This window comes from Thermobia domestica, chromosome 16 (assembly GCF_964235325.1).
Source record: "Thermobia domestica chromosome 16, izTheDome1.hap1.1, whole genome shotgun sequence".
Lineage (NCBI taxonomy): Eukaryota > Metazoa > Arthropoda > Insecta > Zygentoma > Lepismatidae > Thermobia > Thermobia domestica.
Window position 1 is genome coordinate 89,218,047 of NC_137469.1, and position 22,752 is coordinate 89,240,798.

General features: G+C 36.4%; 1 protein-coding gene and 1 long non-coding RNA gene across 2 annotated transcripts in view; one reads left to right on the forward strand and one right to left on the reverse strand.

The window, feature by feature from the left end:
• stan (Protocadherin-like wing polarity protein stan) overlaps positions 1–2,444 on the forward strand; it is a 113,541-nt gene extending 111,097 nt beyond the window's left edge. The window contains exon 38 of the mRNA XM_081742734.1: positions 95–2,444. Coding sequence (XP_081598860.1) covers positions 95–122 — 28 coding nt within the window. The 3' untranslated portion in view covers positions 123–2,444. The remainder of the gene's footprint in view (positions 1–94) is intronic.
• The window catches only part of LOC145673237 (uncharacterized), a 29,456-nt gene extending 7,227 nt beyond the window's left edge, over positions 1–22,229 (reverse strand). Inside the window, exon 1 of the long non-coding RNA XR_014128735.1 lies at positions 22,119–22,229. This is a non-coding gene — a long non-coding RNA (uncharacterized LOC145673237). The remainder of the gene's footprint in view (positions 1–22,118) is intronic.
• Positions 22,230–22,752: the final 523 nt, after the last annotated feature.

Genomic DNA, 22,752 nt, shown 5'->3' on the forward strand with positions numbered 1-22,752 from the left:
TCTTTCAGCATAAGAGTCAATAACTGAACAATTCTCGATAATTTATTCAACATCCGTCTATTTTTATACTTAATTGTATCTCTTACCATTACAGGAAGGATATGAATGAAACGTCAGTGTAAACTTTCTTCCTTCCAAGGAATGTTAGACAGCTGTTTTTCTGAAGAGAAGATCCAAAATATTTAAGCGACCATTAGAAGATTGCTTCTCTCAGTCTACATTGTATATTGCATCTGTTTCTTCTCTTCCTCTATTTATATGCAAATATATATATATACATATATTTCCATTATATTCCAAAGATATATATATTACGAACAAAGTGTTCTGTGTGCTGTTATACAAAGCTGTTTAAGCAGTACTATACTTAAGTAATTTTGAGACGTGTTCCAATAAGCGTACGCCACAATGTACATTTTGTTGTATATTGACTTGTGGTGAAAGAAGAAGGATGTGTGTATGTGTGTCTATTAATAGAATTAAAGAGTGAATGTTTATATAATTTATCCGTGCCGTAGTGTGAACAAAATAAGAAAGTATAATTGCATTTTTTTGTGTAGATTTTAAGCCATAAGTAAGAAACTTTTCTGTGTAATTTTCCCAGTGTCAATGAACTGCCAGTTAAAATCGAGTATTATAATAAAACAAGCAGCCGAAAAGCGTTCTTCAGTATCTTGTATTGTACAAATATCAGTTAGTTTGTATTATCTTGGCTGCATGCTGTGTAAATTTGTGAAAAATGTATGTATATTTTGTATTATCCAGTGCCTGCTTTTTCTTATCTTTTTCATTTTAAAATGAAAAGAAAAAAAATGTGCCTGTTTGCTAGTTTTAAAGTGCAAAACAAAGAGGGTAATTATGTTTTTATGATGTGAAGTGTAAATCCAGAAAATATGTAAAATTAAATTATTTTAAGGAATATGTAGCTTATACATAGTTGTATATGTATGTATGTATGTATGTATGTATGTGTATATACAGGGTGGTACAAAAATTAGTAATCGAAATACTGTAATACGGAAATGCCAATTTCACTTTCATCATACCAATTGCCCTGTATGCTTTCTGATATTCCATATGGTAGATCGTTTGGAAATCCGAGGTTAGATCAGGGTGTACATAAATAAGATTTTCTTTCCGTTTATTTTTTTTTAATTGCCGAACACTTTATGAAATGGAATAAATTTAGAAAAGAACTAATCTAATTTTATTCCTAGAAGCAGCAGAGGACTGTCCAATATTTCGGTTACATAATCGAGTACCTTTTACAAGGAACACGGAGGCTTAATAGATGTTATGCAGGAAGCTCTTCACGTGCTTCTTCTATCAATATCAGTGGAACGCTTTAAATTTTTGTAACGTATTTTCCGAAATGACATCGGTTTAATGTACTAAATTTTATGAGGAGACGAAACATGATTACGTTATTTCCTCATTAAATTCATTTTTTTTATAAGTGCACTTGAAATAATAGAATTACCTGTTCAAAATAAATTAATTTCTATTCCAGATAAATGAGAATTTCTTCGTCGCTGTAAACTTGATGTACCATTACCATTTTGCGGACAAAGCCAGTTAGGGGCAATTTAAAAAATAAATTAATTAAGGGGAGAGGCAAGGTGTTGCGAGATATTACTTAAATGTTACCTGTAACTGCACAAAAAGGATCACTTGAGCTGAAAATTACACAAGACGTGCAGAATAGTTCCCAAATAATAATAATAATAATAATAATAATAATAATAATAATAATAATAATAATAATAATTGATTTGGAGAATTGTTTCCTGTTCAGCACTGAGATAATATGAGATTTGGACCTACAGCTTAACGTGGAATCCGAACCAAAAGCTTCCGCCGGGATCGATCCTGGTCTTTTGCGCCAAAACCACGTGTACTAACCACATGACCACGAGGGCGTTTTAAGAAATTGTATAATAATAACGGGGGAAAAAGATAGAGAACTTGGAAATATCACTTGGTAATATTTTATTGATTGATAACATTTCTTTAACATAGCAATATCGTTCGCACATACAAATACTGAGCATTCTTAACTATTTTCGTGTAGCAGTTGCAGTTTATTTCGTTACTTGTGTAAGTTTGTTTCTGAAGTAGACTGATATATTTCGTTTGAAAACGAAGCTTACACACCGATCATTCCCGAACGCTTCCGGAAATTTTATCTGTATGATTATCAAAGTTATTTCGACGACTTAGTGAAAAAACAAAGTTCACGAGTCTAATTCGCATCCTGTTTTCGAACTCACCTACTGTCAGGGTCAGAAGACTTCAGGAAATATTCATTATTGTTGCTTGTGGTACAAATTGATGTCGAAATTTTGCTGTAGTATTTCGTTTCCTTGGCCTTTATAAAGATAGTTACTAACGGATAACGAAATCTTAATTGAAAACTGTTCAATTACTGTAATTAATTTTTCTTTTTCTTTTTTTTTAATGTAATTATCGAGTATCAATACTACAGAAGGCAGAAAAAGAAAAAAGTTTCGTTTACTTTTTTCTGGATCCCCCTGTATATATGTATGTATATGAGAGTATAGAAATATGAGCTGTGTCTGTGTGAATGTATGCCAAACGAAAATGTGGCCTATGATCTCAAGCCAACATTCCAGTAAGCTTGGTCATTTTTCATCAGCATAATTATATAAATTCATTTCCATCCATGTAAAGTTGCATTTTTGTATTTTTTTGTATTTTTGTTTGTACAGTCGTGATAAATATTAATTTCAGCGTATTTATTGTTTGAATTTCTCTCCCTTAGCTTAATATAAATCTCCGGAACATGAAGTCCAGAAGAAATATTGACGTTTACCTTTCCAATAATTAATTTCGGATGTAATGGCTTGCTTTCTGTTTGATATAGAGCTTCGTGGTCATTCCAAAAATCAGTTATTTGTACACTTATGCTCACAAAACCCTAGACTGCTTTCCAGAGACCTAGTTCCAAGTTGAACCTAGATTCTTACGTTCCTCGGATATCCTTAGGAGAAAAATCTGTTTTCCCGTCGTTCTATTATGGAGCAACATGGGTATTCTTTAATAGAAATAGATCACCTGAAATTGCTGTCAAGTCAATATACAAGTGGCAAGTAGAAAATAATCATAAAATATGACAAAAATGGAAATAAAAGTAAAAAAACTAACATGCATTATGCCAGATTCAAGGCTGTTAAGGTACACTGCCAACAGAACAGTAACAGAAACAAACTGACGGTGAGAGAAATCAGAGTTATGCGTTCTTGGTATAGTGAATAGCGTTATGGAGCTGTGTGCCACTGTTTATTTTGTCTTTAAAAAATACTTTTAAAAATAAAGAATGTGCATTTTATTGGCAAGGGGCATCTTACGTATGAATGCGAGAAATTTATATCACAGCTATGTAATATAATACATTAGAGCACACATATTAAAAACAAAATCTCAATTCCTCCCTCTTTTGTCTCTAATGGACACTCTTAACACAAAGCAATTTGGAAACATGATCATCGTAGAAGTTTAATTCTTTAGTATTTCGCGCGTGGGGAATCATCCTAGAAGAAAATTAATGGGTTTAAATTGCCGTATTTGTGCGAATATAGGCCGCACCTGAACTTTTGACACGAGATTATAGAAAAAAGTAAATCTCGACTATAGGCCGCACTACTAAATTTACGAGAAGGTTCATTTACACAGTACATTGAGTTGCATCTTTCTCCTTCCCCTTCTTCAGCTCTCGCATAACTAAGAGGATTCATAACGCACAGGACAGGTTTTGTGTATTGGGAGGTCTGGTGACGTGTCGTTTGAGAAAAGTCGATCATTTGTTTGTGAATGACGATGGGAAAGCAGCGTACTAGTTGCACAGCAAAATTTAAACTTCAAGATATCAGCTATGCAAAGGAACATGGAAAGCGGGAAGTTGGACGCGAATTTGATGAACATCGTCGGTGGTGTGCAAGTGAAGAGAAACTCTTAAATAGTTTGAAAAGTTGGTGTTCATTTCGAGGGCAAAAATGCAAATATCCCGATGTGGAAAAAAAAAAATTGCTTTATTTCATAGTTTAAAACAGGAAATGTCAATATGCTGTTACAACTGAAATGATTCAAATTGAAGGCTGTAAAATAATATGAGTACATGTCATTTTGAAACTGATGATTTATGATCTGTGGGGAAATTCTCAATTATAGGCCACACCATGATTTTTGAAGCCAAACTGTAGAGAAAAAAGTGCGGCCTATATTCGCGCAAATACGGTATATCAATACTAGCAGGAATGCCCATTTTGAGCTCCGGAAGAATAACGTGTAATAAATACAAAAACAGAAATTCGAATGTTGTAGAAATAGTCCCGTTTTTGCCCTTAAGATTCCAAAACGCTGAATCACGTATTTTTAATGAACATATTGTGTACCGAAGAGCATAACATCCGATTTAAATCCCTATAATGGGTAGTGTGTGTTTAAAGAAAGAGATTTGAATAATTTAGAAGTTTTCCCCTTCTGTTTCTTAGGAGCGGAGTTCTCGGAAACATGTATTCCCTTAAGAGTTTACCCCGAATTTCACACTTCAGCCTTGAATCAATCTTCTGATTGGGTATTTTCTGAATAAAATAAGACTATTTGGATTATATAAAAATTAACCCCTTTCCACCGTCAGGAGCGGAATTTTTAGAAACACTTTTTCGTTGTTTTTAATTAAAAGTTTATTTAACCGAATTTAATAACCGCAACTTAAACATATCTTTACATCCAGAAGTTGCAGAATAAAAAAAAATAAAGGGAAATTTGGAAAGAGAAATGATCTCTTCGGGTGCGGAAGTTTTTGAGATGGTGAAACATATTTCATTACTTTTAACTGAGAGCCTATATACACTTCCAACTTAAGTAAATATTTACATTTGGCACTTTGGCATTGGAGTAAAGAAAAGTAAATTCAAATATTATAGAAATAATACCCGTTTCCCTTCGGAGCTGTTTTCGAAAACGCTGAAACACTTTCAAATTAATAAGTCTATACGCCAAGTTTGACGAGCATTAATTACATTATGGCAAAGCTATTTATTATCATTTTATGCAATTTGTTAGAAAACCACACTTATAAATTTTCAAAATATAAGAAAATGTCTATTTGTTAGCAGTACTTCCTTAAATAATGAAATGAAAATTTTGACACATCAATTCTACGCCACCTATTGTTTAAAGCGGGTCTAGGAAAATTCGGTGTAAGAAAACTCGGTGTAGGAAAATTCGGTGTACGGAAAACTCGGTGTGGGAAAATTTAGGTGTAAGGTAGATTCGGTGTAATGCATATTGAATATTATCACTTACGATAATTTACGACACTTCATATTGTGAAAACGAAAACCATAAAATGTAGCGAATAAAATGTTATTACCTATTTCAAGAAAAGCAAATTTATTTTTTTGCTTTGAGTCCAATACCTCTTTCATGTCCTTTGCGGGGTATTACTATAAACTACTTTTCATCACACAATGAAGCTGACACTTTTTGTCAGAAATAAAACAATTACAACTATAAGCTCAGAGAATAGTTATAGGAACAACTAAAAACACCTTCCCTATAGTACATCATAGAACATATACAAGGTGATTCTTTTAAAACTCACGGATTTCATTTGGGTCTAGAATTTCTAACTGAAGTCCGATTTTCATGCGGTTTGTGGCAAGTGATCAAGGAAATGGAACTATGTTTACTGGTTTAAATTTATTTGAAATAATATCGGCCACGCCTCTAGAAAAACAGCAAATATTTGCCACTGTACCGAATTGGAATTAGGTGAGGTGCGGTGTGGAGATTTGAGTTTCTTCGTTAGATGGGAACCTCGCGACGGTCAATAAGAAACAGGAAACTGGGCTGTTGTATTGAGAATTATACTGTGCTACTGTATCAATATAATCAGGACAAAGTTACAATACTCTACTCTTTGGAGCAACGTGATTTTATCGTTAAAAAGTTTTTGGAGAACGAGATCTGTTGTTGCTACGCAAAGGGCATTTACACGCAACTTTGCCTCACGTTCTGCCCCAGACAGGAACATAATATGGTCGTTAGTGAATAAATTGCAGGAAACAGGATCGCTTCTGAGTAAGACAGGAAACCATCGGACCCCGCTGGCGGATGTTGTGGAAGATGTCAGTTACCGACTCTTAAGTCACCCAAAAAATCTTTATTGAACATGTGATTTATGTGTTACCACTAACACTTAATTTGTATTCTCACTAACACTTAATTTGTATTCTTCAATTTCGCTTCAAATATCCAATATCTCATTCGAACTGTAACGTACAATGGCGAATATTTGCTGTTCTTGTTGCGGGCTGCTTAATATTGCCCCGGATGAATTTAAATCAATAAACATAGCCCCATAAATCTCCCATCCCTCCTTGATGATTTGCAGCAAACCGCATGAAATTCGGGCTTCAGTTAGGAATTCTAGAGCAAAATGGAATCCGTGAGTTTTGAAAGAATCACTCTGTATATACATATGTAAGATTCAAAAATATATTGATCAAAAAAGGCTTAGTGGAAAGGGCAATCTAAAGCAGGTTTGTTTTATCAGACAATAGTGGTACAAATAGTTGACTTCTCCTACAATCAGACACTTAAGTTTGTTTGCCTTAAGTTAAGGTAAACAAGTACTGCAACCCTATTGACTCCATATTGACTTCTCCTTCAATCAGGCGTAGATACTTTACTCGTAGTTCAGGCATTTATTTTTACACCTTTGAGTAACATAAATAAACTAAGTATGTCATTTTTGAAGAATTTAGATTTAAATATTTATTTATAATTTTTGAAGAATTTAGATTTAAATATTTATTTATAAAATAGACATAAAATCGTCAGAACATTTTTGACAAAATCTACAATTTTCAACTTTACCGGTCTAGTAACATACATTATTTTATTTTATTTTTTTTTTTTTTTGGAAGAAGAAAATTCTAGGAGACATCCTCCAACGAATCTTTCTTTACAACTAACATTCCCCACACCGAGTTTTCCGTACACCGAATTTTCCTACACCGAGTTTTCTTACACCAAATTTTCCTACACCGAATGTTCCTGCTCCCGTTTAAAGCATACCTACATATAAATTAATTGATTGTAATTACAGTATTATCCAGGTAAGTCCTTATAGAATAATCCAAATGAGATGTGAAGAACAAGTGAGTGACCTTATATTGCATAATACGAAATGTCAAAATAGCTACAGGTAACCCAGTATCATGACGTTAATATAATGAGACGTCTAACATGGAAGCGGGGTAAAATATAGCATGATGCACAAGAGTTACAGTACGTTGTAGTCAGGGCGCCTAAGAGAAAAGATTCTTTGCGTAGAGTAAGAAATAGTGAAGATAATTTGTATAAATTAAGGTTTCAGATAGATTAATAATAATTGAAACTGGTTTGGCTTGGCAGAGGAAAGCATCAAATGGAGAGTTTTTCTCTGTTGCGATGAACCTCCAGGTTGTTTACATAATAAAAATACGTTAGTTAATAAATGAGGGCCTTTGTTTAGCGATGGGGGGGGGGGAGCTTTTCATCTACTGCTTTGCGATATTCTACTCACATTCCGTCGTTTTATTGTTCCTGCGTTAAATTAGGTTATCAATATTTAATTCACATAGTAATTCCGAGCGAGTGTAAGCGGGTTAGCGCTCCGCAGGGTACGTTTTCCGTCTTCGTTACGAATAGTTCATTAATTAATACAATTAGTTTTTTCCTAGTTAATACAAATCACCACGTCGTCTCAACTTCTCGCTACATTATAGCGCATGTCATTTAAAACGCGAGACGTTCGCTCCGGCTTTTTTTTTTTTTTTTTTTTTAAAGATCACTTTGGCTAATCGGTAACTCGCAATTTGGTTAATCGCGGCTCTACTATATTACGAATTATGGCCGTTATACTGACATTAATGTTGTATAGAACCCAGAGGAAATACCTACAATAAAATAAGGTATTTCCAAGTTGTTGTTGTATTAATATTGATTATGTAGTGGCCATTTATTTTGCTACAGACAGACTCCCATTAAGCGAAATACTGCAATATTAGTTAAACATCTAAATATATACAGATGAAATTGATGTCTGTTTGAGCAGTACAGGAAAAGAAAAGCAACGTAACCGTTTGAAATGAATTTCTGAACATAGTAGCAATACGTACTTCGAATCGAACTGGTATTTTTTTTTTTTTTTTATCATATCTGTTTTTGATTCCAGTGCGTATCCTAACGGGGAAGGAGGGTTCCAAAAAGTATGCAAAAAATAAGAGTATGTCACGAGCTCTCATGTAGAGAGAGTTGCTTGAAATAAAACCCCTAACTAAAAGTAAGTGAACATGGCGAGCATTTAGGAAAACTCTGCTTCTGAAGAGAGAGGGGAGAAGAGTACAATTTCTATAATATTTTTCTTAATCTAACTTATATGATATCGACGACCTCTCTCTCACTATCACGAAATAATGATTGAACTGTTTGAGATGAATTTTGGAAAATAGCACTGGGGTATTGATGGGTTATAATTTTATTTCCGTTTGAAGCCGAATCCTAAGAGAGCGGAAAAGGGTTCAAATACACCTTTCATATATTGTTTTTGTTGCATTATTAAAAAATTCCTAGACGAAACATTCTTTCAGGTAACTGACAAATATATCAGTGAAAATTATAATTTATACCGAAATAGGTTATTTGTGATAGCAAGTGGACCCTTTACCAAATGTTTATTTTCATTATTTTGTTTTTTATACATTTATATTTTCCTTGGCATTTTTATAGTCTTTTTTTTATACGATATAGTGACTTATGAATTGATTAGTGTATGTTTAGTTTTGTTTGTTCATTTACCGTACTTATAGAGTGGCCAGATTCTGACAAGTGAAAAGTAGGACACAAATGTCATTGTGAAAATGAAATGAAATCTTTGTTTTACGTTCTTCATGACTATGCCGGCTAGGCTAAAGGAGATGGTGATGATATAAAATGAATGAAATGGTGGAATAAGAAAGTGGGAGGAAACGAGAAAGTCCCGAGAAAACCCACACACATACGGCACTTGTCCATCACAAAGTTCACTTGGCATGAGCAGGAATCAAACCAGGGACTCTACGAACTAGAGGTGAACGTTCCACTACTGAGCTATCACAAACCCCACAAATATAATAGAACAACTCACAGATGACGAGAAGAATCCTGAAACAGGGTAGCGGGGAAAGGTCAACGACTCGGTCAAGTCCATTTTCGGTTTTTGGGGTGTGGTCTATACTTACATGTCGTCTGCTACTCCAGGTAGTTATCTGTGTGCTATTCCGTGGTGTCATTTGAAACCCCCGTGCGAAAAGTGGGCGATCCCATACCTACTTCGAACTACTGCTAGGGTTCTTCTCGTCATCTGTGAGCTGTATATGTGGTTTACTGCGTCGGCGATACGCATATTCTTATTTCATTTAACATTAACCTTAAGTTAATCACTCATTTTTGTTAAATAATAAAAGGTATTCAACAAAACTAGTAAAGGAATTCAACACAAGTCCAAATACTTTAATGGAGTAACATAAAGGACTCACTTTAATGAAAAAGAAAACTTTAGTATGTTGAAGCATAAGATTTTAATGAAATATAAAAATGCGGTTCGTCCAGGGCCGGATTTCCCAATAGGCCCGAGCCTCTGGGCGCAAACTCCTAGGGGGCGGATTAGAAAGTTATTCACTAATCTTTTGTTAATACATTAACGGTATTTTGTTAAGCCCAGAACCAAGTAAATTCCTCAAAAAACTTGCAATGATAAAATTGCATCGTGGAGTAATGTTTAAGCAATTAACATATAGCCTGATATACCTAATTTTTTAATAAAGGTTTTTAGGAATGTAACTTTAACCAGACTAGGGGGCAGAAAAGCAGAACTAAACATTAGTACAGTGCTTGATGACATGGTAGTTTTCGTTTGAATGTACAACGCGTAGTAACTTGCTGATTTATAAAATCATGTAATGGAATTCCCAACAGGTAAAATTATAGTTACATTTGGTTATTATTGGTGTTCAAGAGTTGTTGAATAATGGTGTTCAAGAGTTTCAGTTTTCAACTGAGATCTTTCATCAATCCACAAATTATTCATTATAGAAAATACTCTCTCAGTCGGAGCATTTGTGGAAGAAGCACATGCTGAACTTCACAATATTACATAGGCCTACTTGCGAATATGTAATTGAATTTTCTTCCAAATGCTTAAATAATTCACTCCATCTTAAATCTAACATCATTTGAGCAGTGTTCCATTTTTTTTTAAATTATTTTTACCAGAAGTTGCACATCTTTACATTTGTAATCTCATGAAACAGGTACGAATCGTTTGCTTCTTCCCTGACTGTTAATTAATGTACTCCAAGCTGCTCTGGATATTATCCCACTCAATTACTGACTTAAGTCTCGTCCAATTCAAAATGTTAATGCCTGCGAAAACTGTGGACCACTGCTCAATATACTCAATACAAGTTGAATAAAATGAACACACACACATTTCTTACAATTCGATACAGGTACTACCTCATTTCTTCCTTTTAAAAAATCACTTAAAACTTATGCCTGGCTGTGGATAAAACAGAGCCAAAATTTAGACAATGGATCTCTGAAAAGAAAACATTTCAATAATTGTGGAACAGTTATAATGTAATAGCATATATGATCTTAAAGCTGGATAAAGTTTAAGTATACATTCTATAGCTGGCAAAAATAAAGCCATTTGGTTACTGAAGAAAGGAGTTTCGAGTACTCGATTTCCACGAAGTCACAAAATTCACGCAATATAACTTCACGAACGCTATACGGTATATATAAAGGATCGTATTAAAAGTCTCCGCGGTTTTTGGTACATTTTTGAACAAAAAATTTCTTTATTGAAAATCAATTTTAATCAGGCCACACACATCTTTGATGACTCGGAACAAGATGACGGAACTTGGTTGGGAAGTTTTGATGCATCCACCGTATAGCCCGGACCTTCACCGTCTGACTACCATTTTGTTTTGGTCTCTCCAAAACTCTCTTGATGGTAAAAAGTTGGCGGACCGAAGCGCCGCTGAAAATCATTTGGCCAAGGTTTTCGACGATATACCACAGAAGTTCTACAGCGATGAAATTTTGAAGCTACCCGAACAATGGCAAAAGGTCATAGATAATAATGGTCAATATGTACTTGATAAAAATTGATTTTCAATAAAGAATTTTTTTGTTAAAAAATGTACCAAAAACTGCGGAGACTTTTTATATGACCCTTTATACTGTATATATAGGGGCGGCGATTAGGCAGACAGTTGCCCCTCAACGTTTTTGAAATGACCCCTTAATGAATATACTTTCATTTGGAAATGTAAAGTTTTTTTTTTTGTCTGTTTTTGGCTCATAGAAAAAAAATGGTGCCATATAATATTTGCTATTGCGTTTCAAGAAAGTGAAAACTGCACATAAAGGCAAAGACCTTGTTTTGGGAAGCTGCAAAAGTAAGTATTTCTTTAAATGTCGTAGCATATGCTTGTAGTATTTAGTGTCTTTCATTTTCTAAGAGTAATAACATACATTTAATAGCATGTGTGGAATTAAAATATAAGATGTTCATTAATACCCAGTTTCAATATAACTTTGCAAAAAAAAAAAAAAAAAAAAAAAAATCATTATTCATTACTAAGATAATTATTATCCTTTCTATTTATTTATTCATTTATTTTTGCAAATTTGTTATTAAATTATCTGATCGCACAATTTTCCAGACAGGATTTTAAAATGTTCATGAGGAAGGAATCAAATCTCATCTTAATTACATCTTTGTTGTTTAAGAGTACAGAGAGAGCTAGTATCTACTTGCGTTGCTCTTCTCAATTTACTTAATAAAGTATGAAATACGATATATGGTATTTTAACTGAAAAAAAAAATAGCATCCTATTAGCTACACAAGCTTTCGTTAATGTGTTAGAAACAACCAGAAAACTAACATTGATATTCAAATATTCAGATTATGTCTTGCCCTCCACGTTTTACGCCGAATCGCCGCCACAATATATATATATATATATATATATATATATATATATATATATATATATATATATATATATATATATACTGAATCACAGTAACTATGTAAAACTTGTAAATAGTCTAGAGCAGTTTGTATACCGTTATTCACAATGTGTGCAGCACAAGCTACATCCACAATTGTACCGTGTTATGCAAAAGTGAACTAAGCGCCAAATTTTGAAAATCCACGTAAATGCGACGATTGGTTCCTGATAAACAGAACGTTTTGCACAATCGAAAAGAGAGGAAAACCAACACCTTTCCAAAAAAAGAAACATAATTTCACTTTAGATTACGGCCACCTTAATGCTGGACATCAACCTTTAAACTAGTGCTGTCGAAATCGGTTTTTGAAAAAACCGAAAACCGGTTTTTGAAAAAAGTGAAATTTCATAAAACCGAAATGTCGGTTTTGAAAACCGCATTTGCGGTTTCGGTTTTGAAAACCGCTTTTGCGGTTTCGGTTTTGAAAACCGCTTTTGCGGTTTCGGTTTCTGAAAACCGCTTTTGCGGTTTCGGTTTCTGAAAACCGCATTTGCGGTTTCGGTTTTGAAAACCGCTTTTGCGGTTTCGGTTTTGAAAACCGCATCTGCGGTTTCGGTTTTGAAAACCGCATCTGCGGTTTCGGTTTTGAAAACCGATTTTTTCAAAAACCGAAAACTGCAGAAGTCACAAAAATTCGACAGCACTAATATCAAGTAACGACGAGGAAACAGCAAAGAATCTTTCCCATCTTCGGCTCACAGTTGCCAGATGGAGGGAAATTTTCCCCTGCGTAGGGAAAAAATGCTCAAAATTTGCAGAGGTGAAAGAAGATACTTTTTCTTAAAATGTCTTAACGTGTAGGTAAATTCTTGTTTAGTATTCTTTTACAATTGGCAGAATAAAAAAAATAAGTTGCAGTTTCTCACAAAGAGGCACGGCTATCGTTATTGGGAAGTAAAAAGATATAGAATAAAATATGATCGGTGTTCCCTTCACGTATGAACTATTGCAGGTGTCTGGGACTTGCGATAAGAAACCAGTCAACACATGCAAAACCACAACATTCACATTTATCGGAGTGGCAACAAATCAACAATAAAATTTTGAATTGCGATCTAATTTTTTTCTTTTCTTTTTTCTAAGAAAGGGAGGTGGTGTTTTTTTGTTAACAAAAGAAAGACTGGCAGTACTATTTAGAAACAAAGTGAAAGAGTAATGATATTATAAAAGATCTCAGTCTAAGTGGATGATATTTCAAATTGAATTTCATGAGTTGCAGGTGTAGTGATCTTAAATAGAGATATACCTTATTTTCTATTTAGCTTAGTGTTGTCATATTACCCGATTTTTGCGGGTACCACTCGATTGTCAGGTTCTATATTCGTCCCTCGCTATCTTAATCACGAAAAACCACCTGCTTTTTGGGATTGGAGAAAAATGTAAGACGACTTAGTGAATAAAGTGTTGGTATATTCAACGTAAACCGCTACACCTTTGACAATCTTAATCGCGATTGAGTTAAATTTGGAATTGCGCTCAGGCTCAGGCTGTGAGCTATCTGAGCAGTGCGCGGGTGTAGGGCCATTCGCTAATAAGAGATCTGCTTTAATGCACAATAGTTTTCTTTGTGTAATTCATGTGTTTTTAATGTAATGTATTGGAGGTTCTATACGAATGAATATTCTTTTGTAGATGTTGTGACAAACATACTTGAATTATTCATGCCTTCATAAGCTACAAGAATGCCGAACGACAATTTCAAGTGTAACTTTAACGACACTTATAGAAGCGAATTTACGTATGTTAGCCAGGGCAGAACTCAGTTTGAAGCAAAATGTACACTCTGGAAAACTTAGTTTCGTTTGAAAAGTAGGCTGCAGGGAAGCAAAGTGGACCCCACCTGATTTTTATATATTTTGTAAACTAGATCACGAGGAACACGAATCTGGAGTTTTGACATTCCGACTTCCGGAGCTCGAGATATTAAAACTAAGTTTAATATAGATATATTCTCTACACGAAACATATTATGTCCTGTGAGATATATAAAGGTAACCAAGAAAGTTCTGTCGCTTTTTGTGGAGGTCTGTGTTCAATTGATCCTTACACCGTGAGTTGAATGCTAATGGAGAAAAGGCGAAGGTCAGATGTTGGTGTGGGTATATCCAACATTCTACCTGCTTGTGGCAGTTCAGTTACAACGTGAACTTGTGTAAGGGCAGAGTGAATATGGAACCTCCACAGAGCGTCATAAGGGTGTGTATGCTGTACGAGTTCAAACTTGGATCAAACGCCACTACAGTGGGGCGGAAGATATCTCAGGCCTTTCGTGAGGGTGTCGTGATTACGCAGACAGTGCAAGGGTGGTTTAGAAAGTTTAAGGACGGTGACAAAACACTCACGAAAGACGCACCACGTGCCGGAAGACCAACACATGTACAAAATGAAAATCTTCAGGTAGCAATTGAGGTGAACAGCGGAGGGACCTGTGAGAAACTGGGGCTAACATTCAATGTGAGTGGAGAAACCATCCGGCAGCACCTCCATCAACTTGGGAAACACTACAATTTGAGTCTATTGGTCCCACATGAATTAACTCCGGGCCAGAAGACTACGCGTGCAGACACCTGTGTTGTTTTGCTGTCTCGTCTGAGGAAGAAGCCATTTCTGGACAGGATGTTGACATGTGATGAGAAGCTCCATGGCGTCGTCATCATTCGTTAAAATCCCATGAACTGGTTCCAAAACAGCTGAAACCAGTAATGCAGTAGAAAGTCCTGCTGTGTGTTTGGTGGACTGCTCGCGACATCGTGCATCGGGAACTGCTACCGGCTGGTCAGAGCAGAACATTAATGCAACTGTCTACTGTCAGCAGTTGAGCCGTGTTCAAGAAAAACTCAAAACCCTGGAGCCAGCACTTCTCAATCGCTAAGGGGTTCTCCTGTTACGGGACAACGCTAAGCCCCACATGATTAGAGTGACCCGGGACACCATCCTACGCCTTAAATGGGAAACACTATTGCAACCGCCATACTCCCTGAACAGTGCACCGTCCGATTATCCCTGAACCATTTCTTGGACACTCACATTAGAGAACTAAAGTTCAACTCCGTAGTAAAGGTGCAAAATGCACTTGATACCTTCTTTGCTTCACGGCAAACCAAGTTCTACCGCGAAGGAATCCATGCCCATCCCGAACATTTTTCAGAAGGTCGTTGATACTGATGGGTACTATTTTTGATCTTCCAGGTACGTCTTAGGCAGGGGTGTAGCCACGGGGGGCCCATCGGTGCCAGGCTCCCCAAATGATTTCCTGGCCCCCCTAATGACCAGATGTTAAAACATCATCGTGAGATTACTTCGCTTCAGTCATTTAAAAATAACAATGTTTACATATAATTAATAATTTACGGTAAAATAGTACGGAAAAATAGTATTTTACCATACCGATCACAAAATACTACGGTATTTCTTCCTTATAGCGATCCGAAAATAGTATGGTATACTTTTTGTGACAGTAGATTACACAATTTACGGCGATTTGTATTTGCAGTTTGAAGACAAACGTTTTGACAAGGTACTATAAATTCTATGAAATGAAATGAAATCTTTGAGTTTAACGTCCCACGCCTATGCCGGTTAGGCCAAAGGAGACGGTGATTATGAGAAATGAATGAAATGGTGGAATGAAGAAAGTGGGAGGAAACGGAACCCCGAGAAAACCCATGAGCACGGTGTTTGTCCACCACAAAGTCCACACGGCGTGAGCTGGGATCGAACCAGGGACCCCTGAGCCACCGCGCCCCCCACTATAAATTCTATCAAAAAACAATGGTACTATACTAAATCGTAAGTACATTATATTATTTATATGCTGTAATTAGTGTTTCAAGAAAACTTTTTATCAGATGGAAAATTTGGTGAAAAGCAACGTTTTTATTCAGTTTTTCAGTTTGGATTTCATTCGCATTTTAAAATGCTATTTCTTGTAAAACAGGAAGTGAGATATAGCTGTTAATAAAACAATTACGTCTTTTTAGTCACGAATAATAAATAAACATTTTTTTCAGAAAATCTTAAAATAAATTAAGTGCAATTTCAAAGAAAATCAGCCTTATGTATAAAATTAACCAAGAAAGTTCTGTCGCCTTTTGCGTAGGTCTGCGATAGTTGGCCCTCACTGGCGGCCGGGTTTCGTCGAGTCGAAACATATATCTCGCGTCGGGGTGTTGAAGTACCACCGCGTAGCAGCGACCAGCGAGAACTTCGTCTTGGTCCGCACTTCTTAGATTCTTCGCGGAGAATCGTGAAGGGACCAACACGAACTGTCGCCAGTCATGTGCATGCGGTTATTATTATATATTATTTTTTGCTGACGAATTGTTCCTAAAGTGAGCTCCGAGGGTCAAGAATAACCTCTGCCTCAACATCATGACGTGAAAAATCTTGAGATAAGTGCGATAATTGTATGAATTTAGATGACAACTGTCGTCGATCATTAGAAAGTGAGTATGCGAGAACTATGAAATAAAGTAAATAGACACACGTCATTTTGTTACAAAATTACATGGCGAACACATTTTATCTAATTCCAAACAGTTATCGTCGAATATACACGGTTAAAGGAGCACTGTGATTGACCAAATTAAAAAGATCTTAACGATTTATCCCTTTACAAGCGACGTTTCCTTCATCGCCATCGTAGCGAAGTAGGAAGAACACTTGCCTAGTAATCAAAAGGTTAGTGTGGTTTGAGTCCCCTTCGGGGTAATTTTTTGGTACTTTTTAAAAGTGTTTTTAGACTCACCTTAATGTAACTAAATCACACATATAGCCGATTTAACATTTTGGGGGAGTAATTTTGTGGTTCATTGGCTTTTTGTCGCATCTCTGCCGCTGGTGGCATAATTTTTAAAACGGTAGAGGGGCCACCGGGGATCGTCGCTGCGGCGCCGCCAATGTTTGGCGTGATGTCGCTAATTGCCCATTTGTGGTCCACCGACGCTTACGGCATGGGAACAATTCAGTGTGAGTGGCGAAACCATTCAGCAGCACCTTCATCAACTGAGGAAACACTAGAAGTTGGATCGATGGGTCCCACATAACTTGATTCCGGGTCAAAAGGCAACGCAAGCAGACACCTGTGTTTCTTTGCTGTCTCGTCTGAGGAAGGAGCCATTTCTGGACAAGGTGTTGTCATGTGATGAGAAATGGGTCCTGTACGAAGTTCCACGGCGCCGTCATAATTGGTTAGCATCCCATAAACGGTTCCAAGACAGCCGAAACCAGTACTACACCAGAAGAAAGTCCTCCTGTGTGTTGATGAACTGCTCGTGGCATCGTGCATCGGGAACTGCTATCAGCTGGTCATCGCATCAATCCAACTGTGTACTGTCAGCAGTTGAGCCGTGTTCAAGAGAAACTCAAAACTCTGGAGCCAGCACTTCTGAATCCCAAAGGGGTCCTTATGTCACAGGACAACGCTAAGCCCCTCGTGGCTAGGATGACCCGGGACACCATTTTACGCCTTGGATAGGAAACACTATTGCATCCGCCATACTCCCTGGACATTGCACCGTCCGATTATCATCTGTTCCCTTCCTTGGACAATCACTTTATAGGATGCCAGCTCAAATCCCAAGTAGAGGTGCAAAATGCACTTGATAACTTCTTCACTTCACGGAACACCAACCTTTACCGCGATGGGATAAATGGCCTTCCAGAACGTTTGCAGAAGGTTGTCGATCTATTCTTGATCTTCCAGATACGTGTTAGGTGGCATATGAATGTCCGGAGGTGGTGGGTGAGAAAGCGATAGAACTTTCTTGTTTACCTATATAGATCGGTTCTGTGTATTGAAATAGTTATGCACAAAGGTATAATGTTTGGTCGGGGGCAGTAGTTCTTGGTTAAACATAATACAAACTATCTGTAATATAATTTATGAAATTACTTTTATTATTATTATTATTATTATTAATAATAATAATAATAATAATAATAATAATAATAATAATAATAATAATAATAATAATAATAATAATAATAATAATAATAATAATAAGCTAAAACTGTTTTTAGTTTTCCGGAAGGAAACCAAAATTTTCCAGTTTTTTTCAGGCTTCAAAAACACTAGCTGTAACACATTTTTTTTAGATTGTAGCTGCCCCCCTTCAAAAACGACGGGCCCCTCCTACAGAAACCTGCTGGCTACACCCCTGGTCTTAGGTGACAAATCGATGTTCTAAGGTGATAGGTCAAAAAGCCACAGAACTTTCTTCGTTAATTTTATACATACTATGTAAAACTACTGTATAAGTTCTAGTATCTCGAGTTCGGGAAGTCGGAATGTCAAAATTCCTTAAGATTCGTGTTCCTCGTGCTCTACTTTACAAAATATATAAAAATCAGGTGGGGTCCAGTTTGCTTCCCTGCAACCGAAAAGTACCTTGGAAGTGTCATCAAAGAAGTAACTAAAAAAAAAAGTGCAAATGATCCCAGGTCAGTATTTGTAAAACACATTTTCACATCAGTACTTACGGAGTTCTAAACCGTAAGAAAGTGGGAGGAAACGGGAGCAAATAAAAAAAGTTGAAACACAGACATAAATCAATACAATTGTCTCGATCGATAGATGCTTTCACAATTGTTAAAAGGTGTAATTAAAAACATTGGTTTCCGTTTTGAAAACCGCATTTGCGGTTTCGGTTTTGAAAACCGCATTTGCGGTTTCGGTTTTGAAAACCGCATCTGCGGTTTCGGTTTTGAAAACCGCATCTGCGGTTTCGGTTTTGAAAACCGCATTTGCGGTTTCGGTTTTGAAAACCGCTTTTGCGGTTTCGGTTTTGAAAACCGCATTTGCGGTTTCGGTTTTGAAAACCGCATTTGCGGTTTTGGTTTTGAAAACCGCATTTGCGGTTTTGGTTTTGAAAACCGCATTTGCGGTTTTCGGTTTTCAGAAAACCGGCTTTCTCAAAAACCGAAAACCGCAAATGTCACAAAAATTCAACAGCACTACTTTAAACGTAATTTTCTTAAAAGTATGAAAGTGGCGCTTAGTTCGTTTTCGCATGACACGGTACAATTATACCTTTCCTTCATGCGCCTACAAAGTTACCGTTGATATTATCAGCTTTCCGTTCCTTTCCTTTCAATTTTGTACTCCTGTAATGTCTGAAGAATATGGGTGAATACGATGTTAGATGTTTCACCACACAAATCTTGAAAATCAACAACTTTCTTGCACTCTACTCGCAGAACCAAAGTATCGAATTAATAATGGAAAGAGTTTCGTAGACTAATGATTTGAAGAATCTGTAGGGGAGATCGTTGTATCTTGAGCCACTTTTCAAAATAATTGAAATGACGTCGTTCCTAATATCATATATGCAAGTTTTTCGAGGTCAATTAAATCTCCAATCTTTCTTGTATCTATTTACCTTGGAAATAATCGCAAATCACACCTTACAAAATTTTCATGGCAAAATATAGATTACTCTGCATAATGGATCATGGTACAATATGCTCATATACCTTGGGACAGCCGTCCTGTACCTTGGGCCACACTAAAAAGAGGGTTAAATGAAGATAAAATAATGCATTTAACACAATAAGTTATTTATTATATTTTTCAAACAAAGTTTTCTTTGAACATAATTGACCTTAGTTTGATGTACAAAAGTCACAAACATTCTTTATAACCTTGCTGTTGAGAAACGACGTAGATACAAATCAAAAGTCACAAACATAAGTTTCCCACTCACGACCTGTATTTAACGAACTTTTATTTAATACATTAATTTATTTATTATATTTCTCAAACGAAGTTTTTTCTTCGAACATTAAACAAAACAAAGTTTACCTTAGTTTGAGGTACAAAAGTCATAAACATAAGTTTTCCACTCATGACCTGCTACCCCCAGCACATAAATAGTGAGTCCACCGTCCACAATTAATGCACCTACACCACTTTTCTCCACTACAATCAGCCTCTTTCGAACTGCAACAATATAGGCATTCTTCCTCTGCACTATCTTTATTATCTGTAGGCACAAGAGAAAATGTAGATTCATCTTCACTCTCAGATGATATTGATGACGACGATGATGATTGTGTCTCCATTGCTTTTCTTCCCTTCTTCATTCCTTCCGCGCTATGGTGTGTCTTATGACTAGAGCCCTTCTTGCTAAGTTTGTCAGACTTCGTTTTGAAAATATCCCCTAAATTTCTGGCCACTTTGATAGAGTTTTGATTTTTTTCATATTTTGCTCTTTTCTTCACACGTTTCTTCTCTTTTTGTTCCTTTATAGCCTGTTTCTCGGGCGTGTCGGTCGCTATCATAGTTTTTCTTCTCTTCCTTGTAACATTGGCGTTCCTTTCAGGAGCCTTTGGAAACGGCTGAATTTATTCTGGAGTGACAGTTTTCCTAAGTTCTTTTCTCTTGTTGGCCTCAGGTATGCCCGATTCAAAATTGTAGTCTTGTGCATTTGATGTCCCAGCAGTTGATTCATCCAAATGTTTCAAACTGAAAGCTTTGTGCACAATTTTCTCATTCTCATTCTCCAGACCAACTGTAACCTCTTCTGATTGCTGCGTTTCTGTAACTTGATCTGTGACGTATGAATTCAGGAAATCGTCGTCACTGAAAATACCTGTGTCTAGTGGATATATCCCTGACTTACGAAAACCGGATAATATGTTGATTGGTGTAAATGCCCTAGGAAATGCTATTCCCAGCGCCTCTGCAACTGTATATATATCAAATGTTTTCCCTTTATTGTTATACATCCACTCCTCAACAGCCTGATTATAAAATGTCTTCAGTGGCCCACAAACAGAAATATATAAAGGTTGTAACTTATGGGAAGTGTGTGGTGGGAATGTTACCATCACTACACCAGCAGCTGAAGTCTTATCTAAACATTCTGGAGAAAGATGAGTTCCATGATTGTCTAAAATTAACAAAATACTGTTTTCCTTTGAACAGTTGACGAAGGTAAGAAAATGATCGAAAAACTTCAGAAAGGTTTCTTCATTGGACCATCCTGATACACTGGCGGCTCCAATACTTACTGGGGGACTGCCAAATAACATTTTGTCCTTGAAGTGTACCCAGGGGAAAATTAACATTGGTGGAATTGAATTTCCAACTGCGTTGACGGCCGTGATCATAGTGACCAGGTTACCTCTTTCTTCTGATGTTGCACAACCGACCTGCTTGACACCTTTAGGGGCAACTATTTTGGACTGCCCTTGGACAGTGCTGAGCTTAGTTTCATCCAAGTTCCAGATCTTCTCGGGAGAAATGGGACCAAATCTATTGTGAACGTCTTTGATGTTGGTAAAAAAGCATTGAACAATATGGCTGGTAGCCCGACTTAAGCTACTTGCTTCGGGTTTCCTTATCAAAAGTTTTGTGGAATGTCTTTTAAGAAACGTGGGCATCCATTCTTCTCCGGCTATTTGATTTTCTTCCCATGTTGCTGGATACTTCTTCTCATTCGCTTTAGCAAATTTATATGCAAGTACTCTAACACGTTTCTTAGTTAACCCGTATTGCATTTTCGCAATAGTTTGACTATAATTTACAAGACTTTCTTCTTCGGCTTCTGTAAAAACTTTCTTCACTGCATAATTCACTTTATATTTGAATTCTTTCTCTTTAATGTTTCTAAATTTATGTAAATGTCGGGTAAGAGTAGAACGGCTTACATTAAACACTTTCGATGATTCTTTATAGGATATCTTCTTATTTGGATCATTGGAATGAATAGCTTCAAGCACATTTCGTAAGGCAGTTGGATCCACAGGATCTCTCTTCTTTCCAGATTTGCTACGGGGCATCTTTGTGGCAACAAGTCCTGAAATTAAAAAAGAAAGTATCTTATAACCTCTTGTACCATGAACCACGATCCATTTGGTCCATGGTACACGACGTAGCTTTGACCCAAGGTACATGAGCAGCTACATTTCAACAAAGATGGCTACCTAAACGCGACAATACAGCTAAGACTCAGAACTTCACCAATATTTTACTTACCAATGGATAAGGCATCCGATGACAATATTCAAATTAATCCTAGTCTATTTATTCACAGTCGCCACCCATTCAACTTAACACTGAAAATTTTACTTTGACCGTAGAAAATTGTTTTTCTCTCTTCACATAAACAACACTTTCTGAAACATCCAGACTCGCACTGGTGGACAATTGCACATCGAAGAAGACTGTACTTCGGTGTTGGATCACCAGAAAGCAGCACCTTCCGAGATATTGGAAATGGCTCAAGGTACACTATGCTCTTGGTACAACGATCTCCCCTATATACTGTAGTATAATTTACTTGTTCAAAGTTTTTCTGCGTCTCTGAAATCGTGTAAGGACAAGCACATTAATTCCAATAACCAGTGGCGGCGTAAGGCAAACTGGGGCCCGGGGCCAGTCAATTAGATCGGGGCCCCTTTTCAAACAATCGTTATTTATACACTTCTACATTTCACATTCCTTTACATAATCCTTCTTTCTGTATACTCCTCCCCCTTTCCCGTTGGTGTGTGTGTGTTTAGATCATTTTAATCTAGGATATATTAAACAAATGGGGGTGACATTCAGAACCTCTGTCTATTTTTCAAATGCTTAGAACCGTCTTCAGGCTGGTATCTAAAAATAAAAC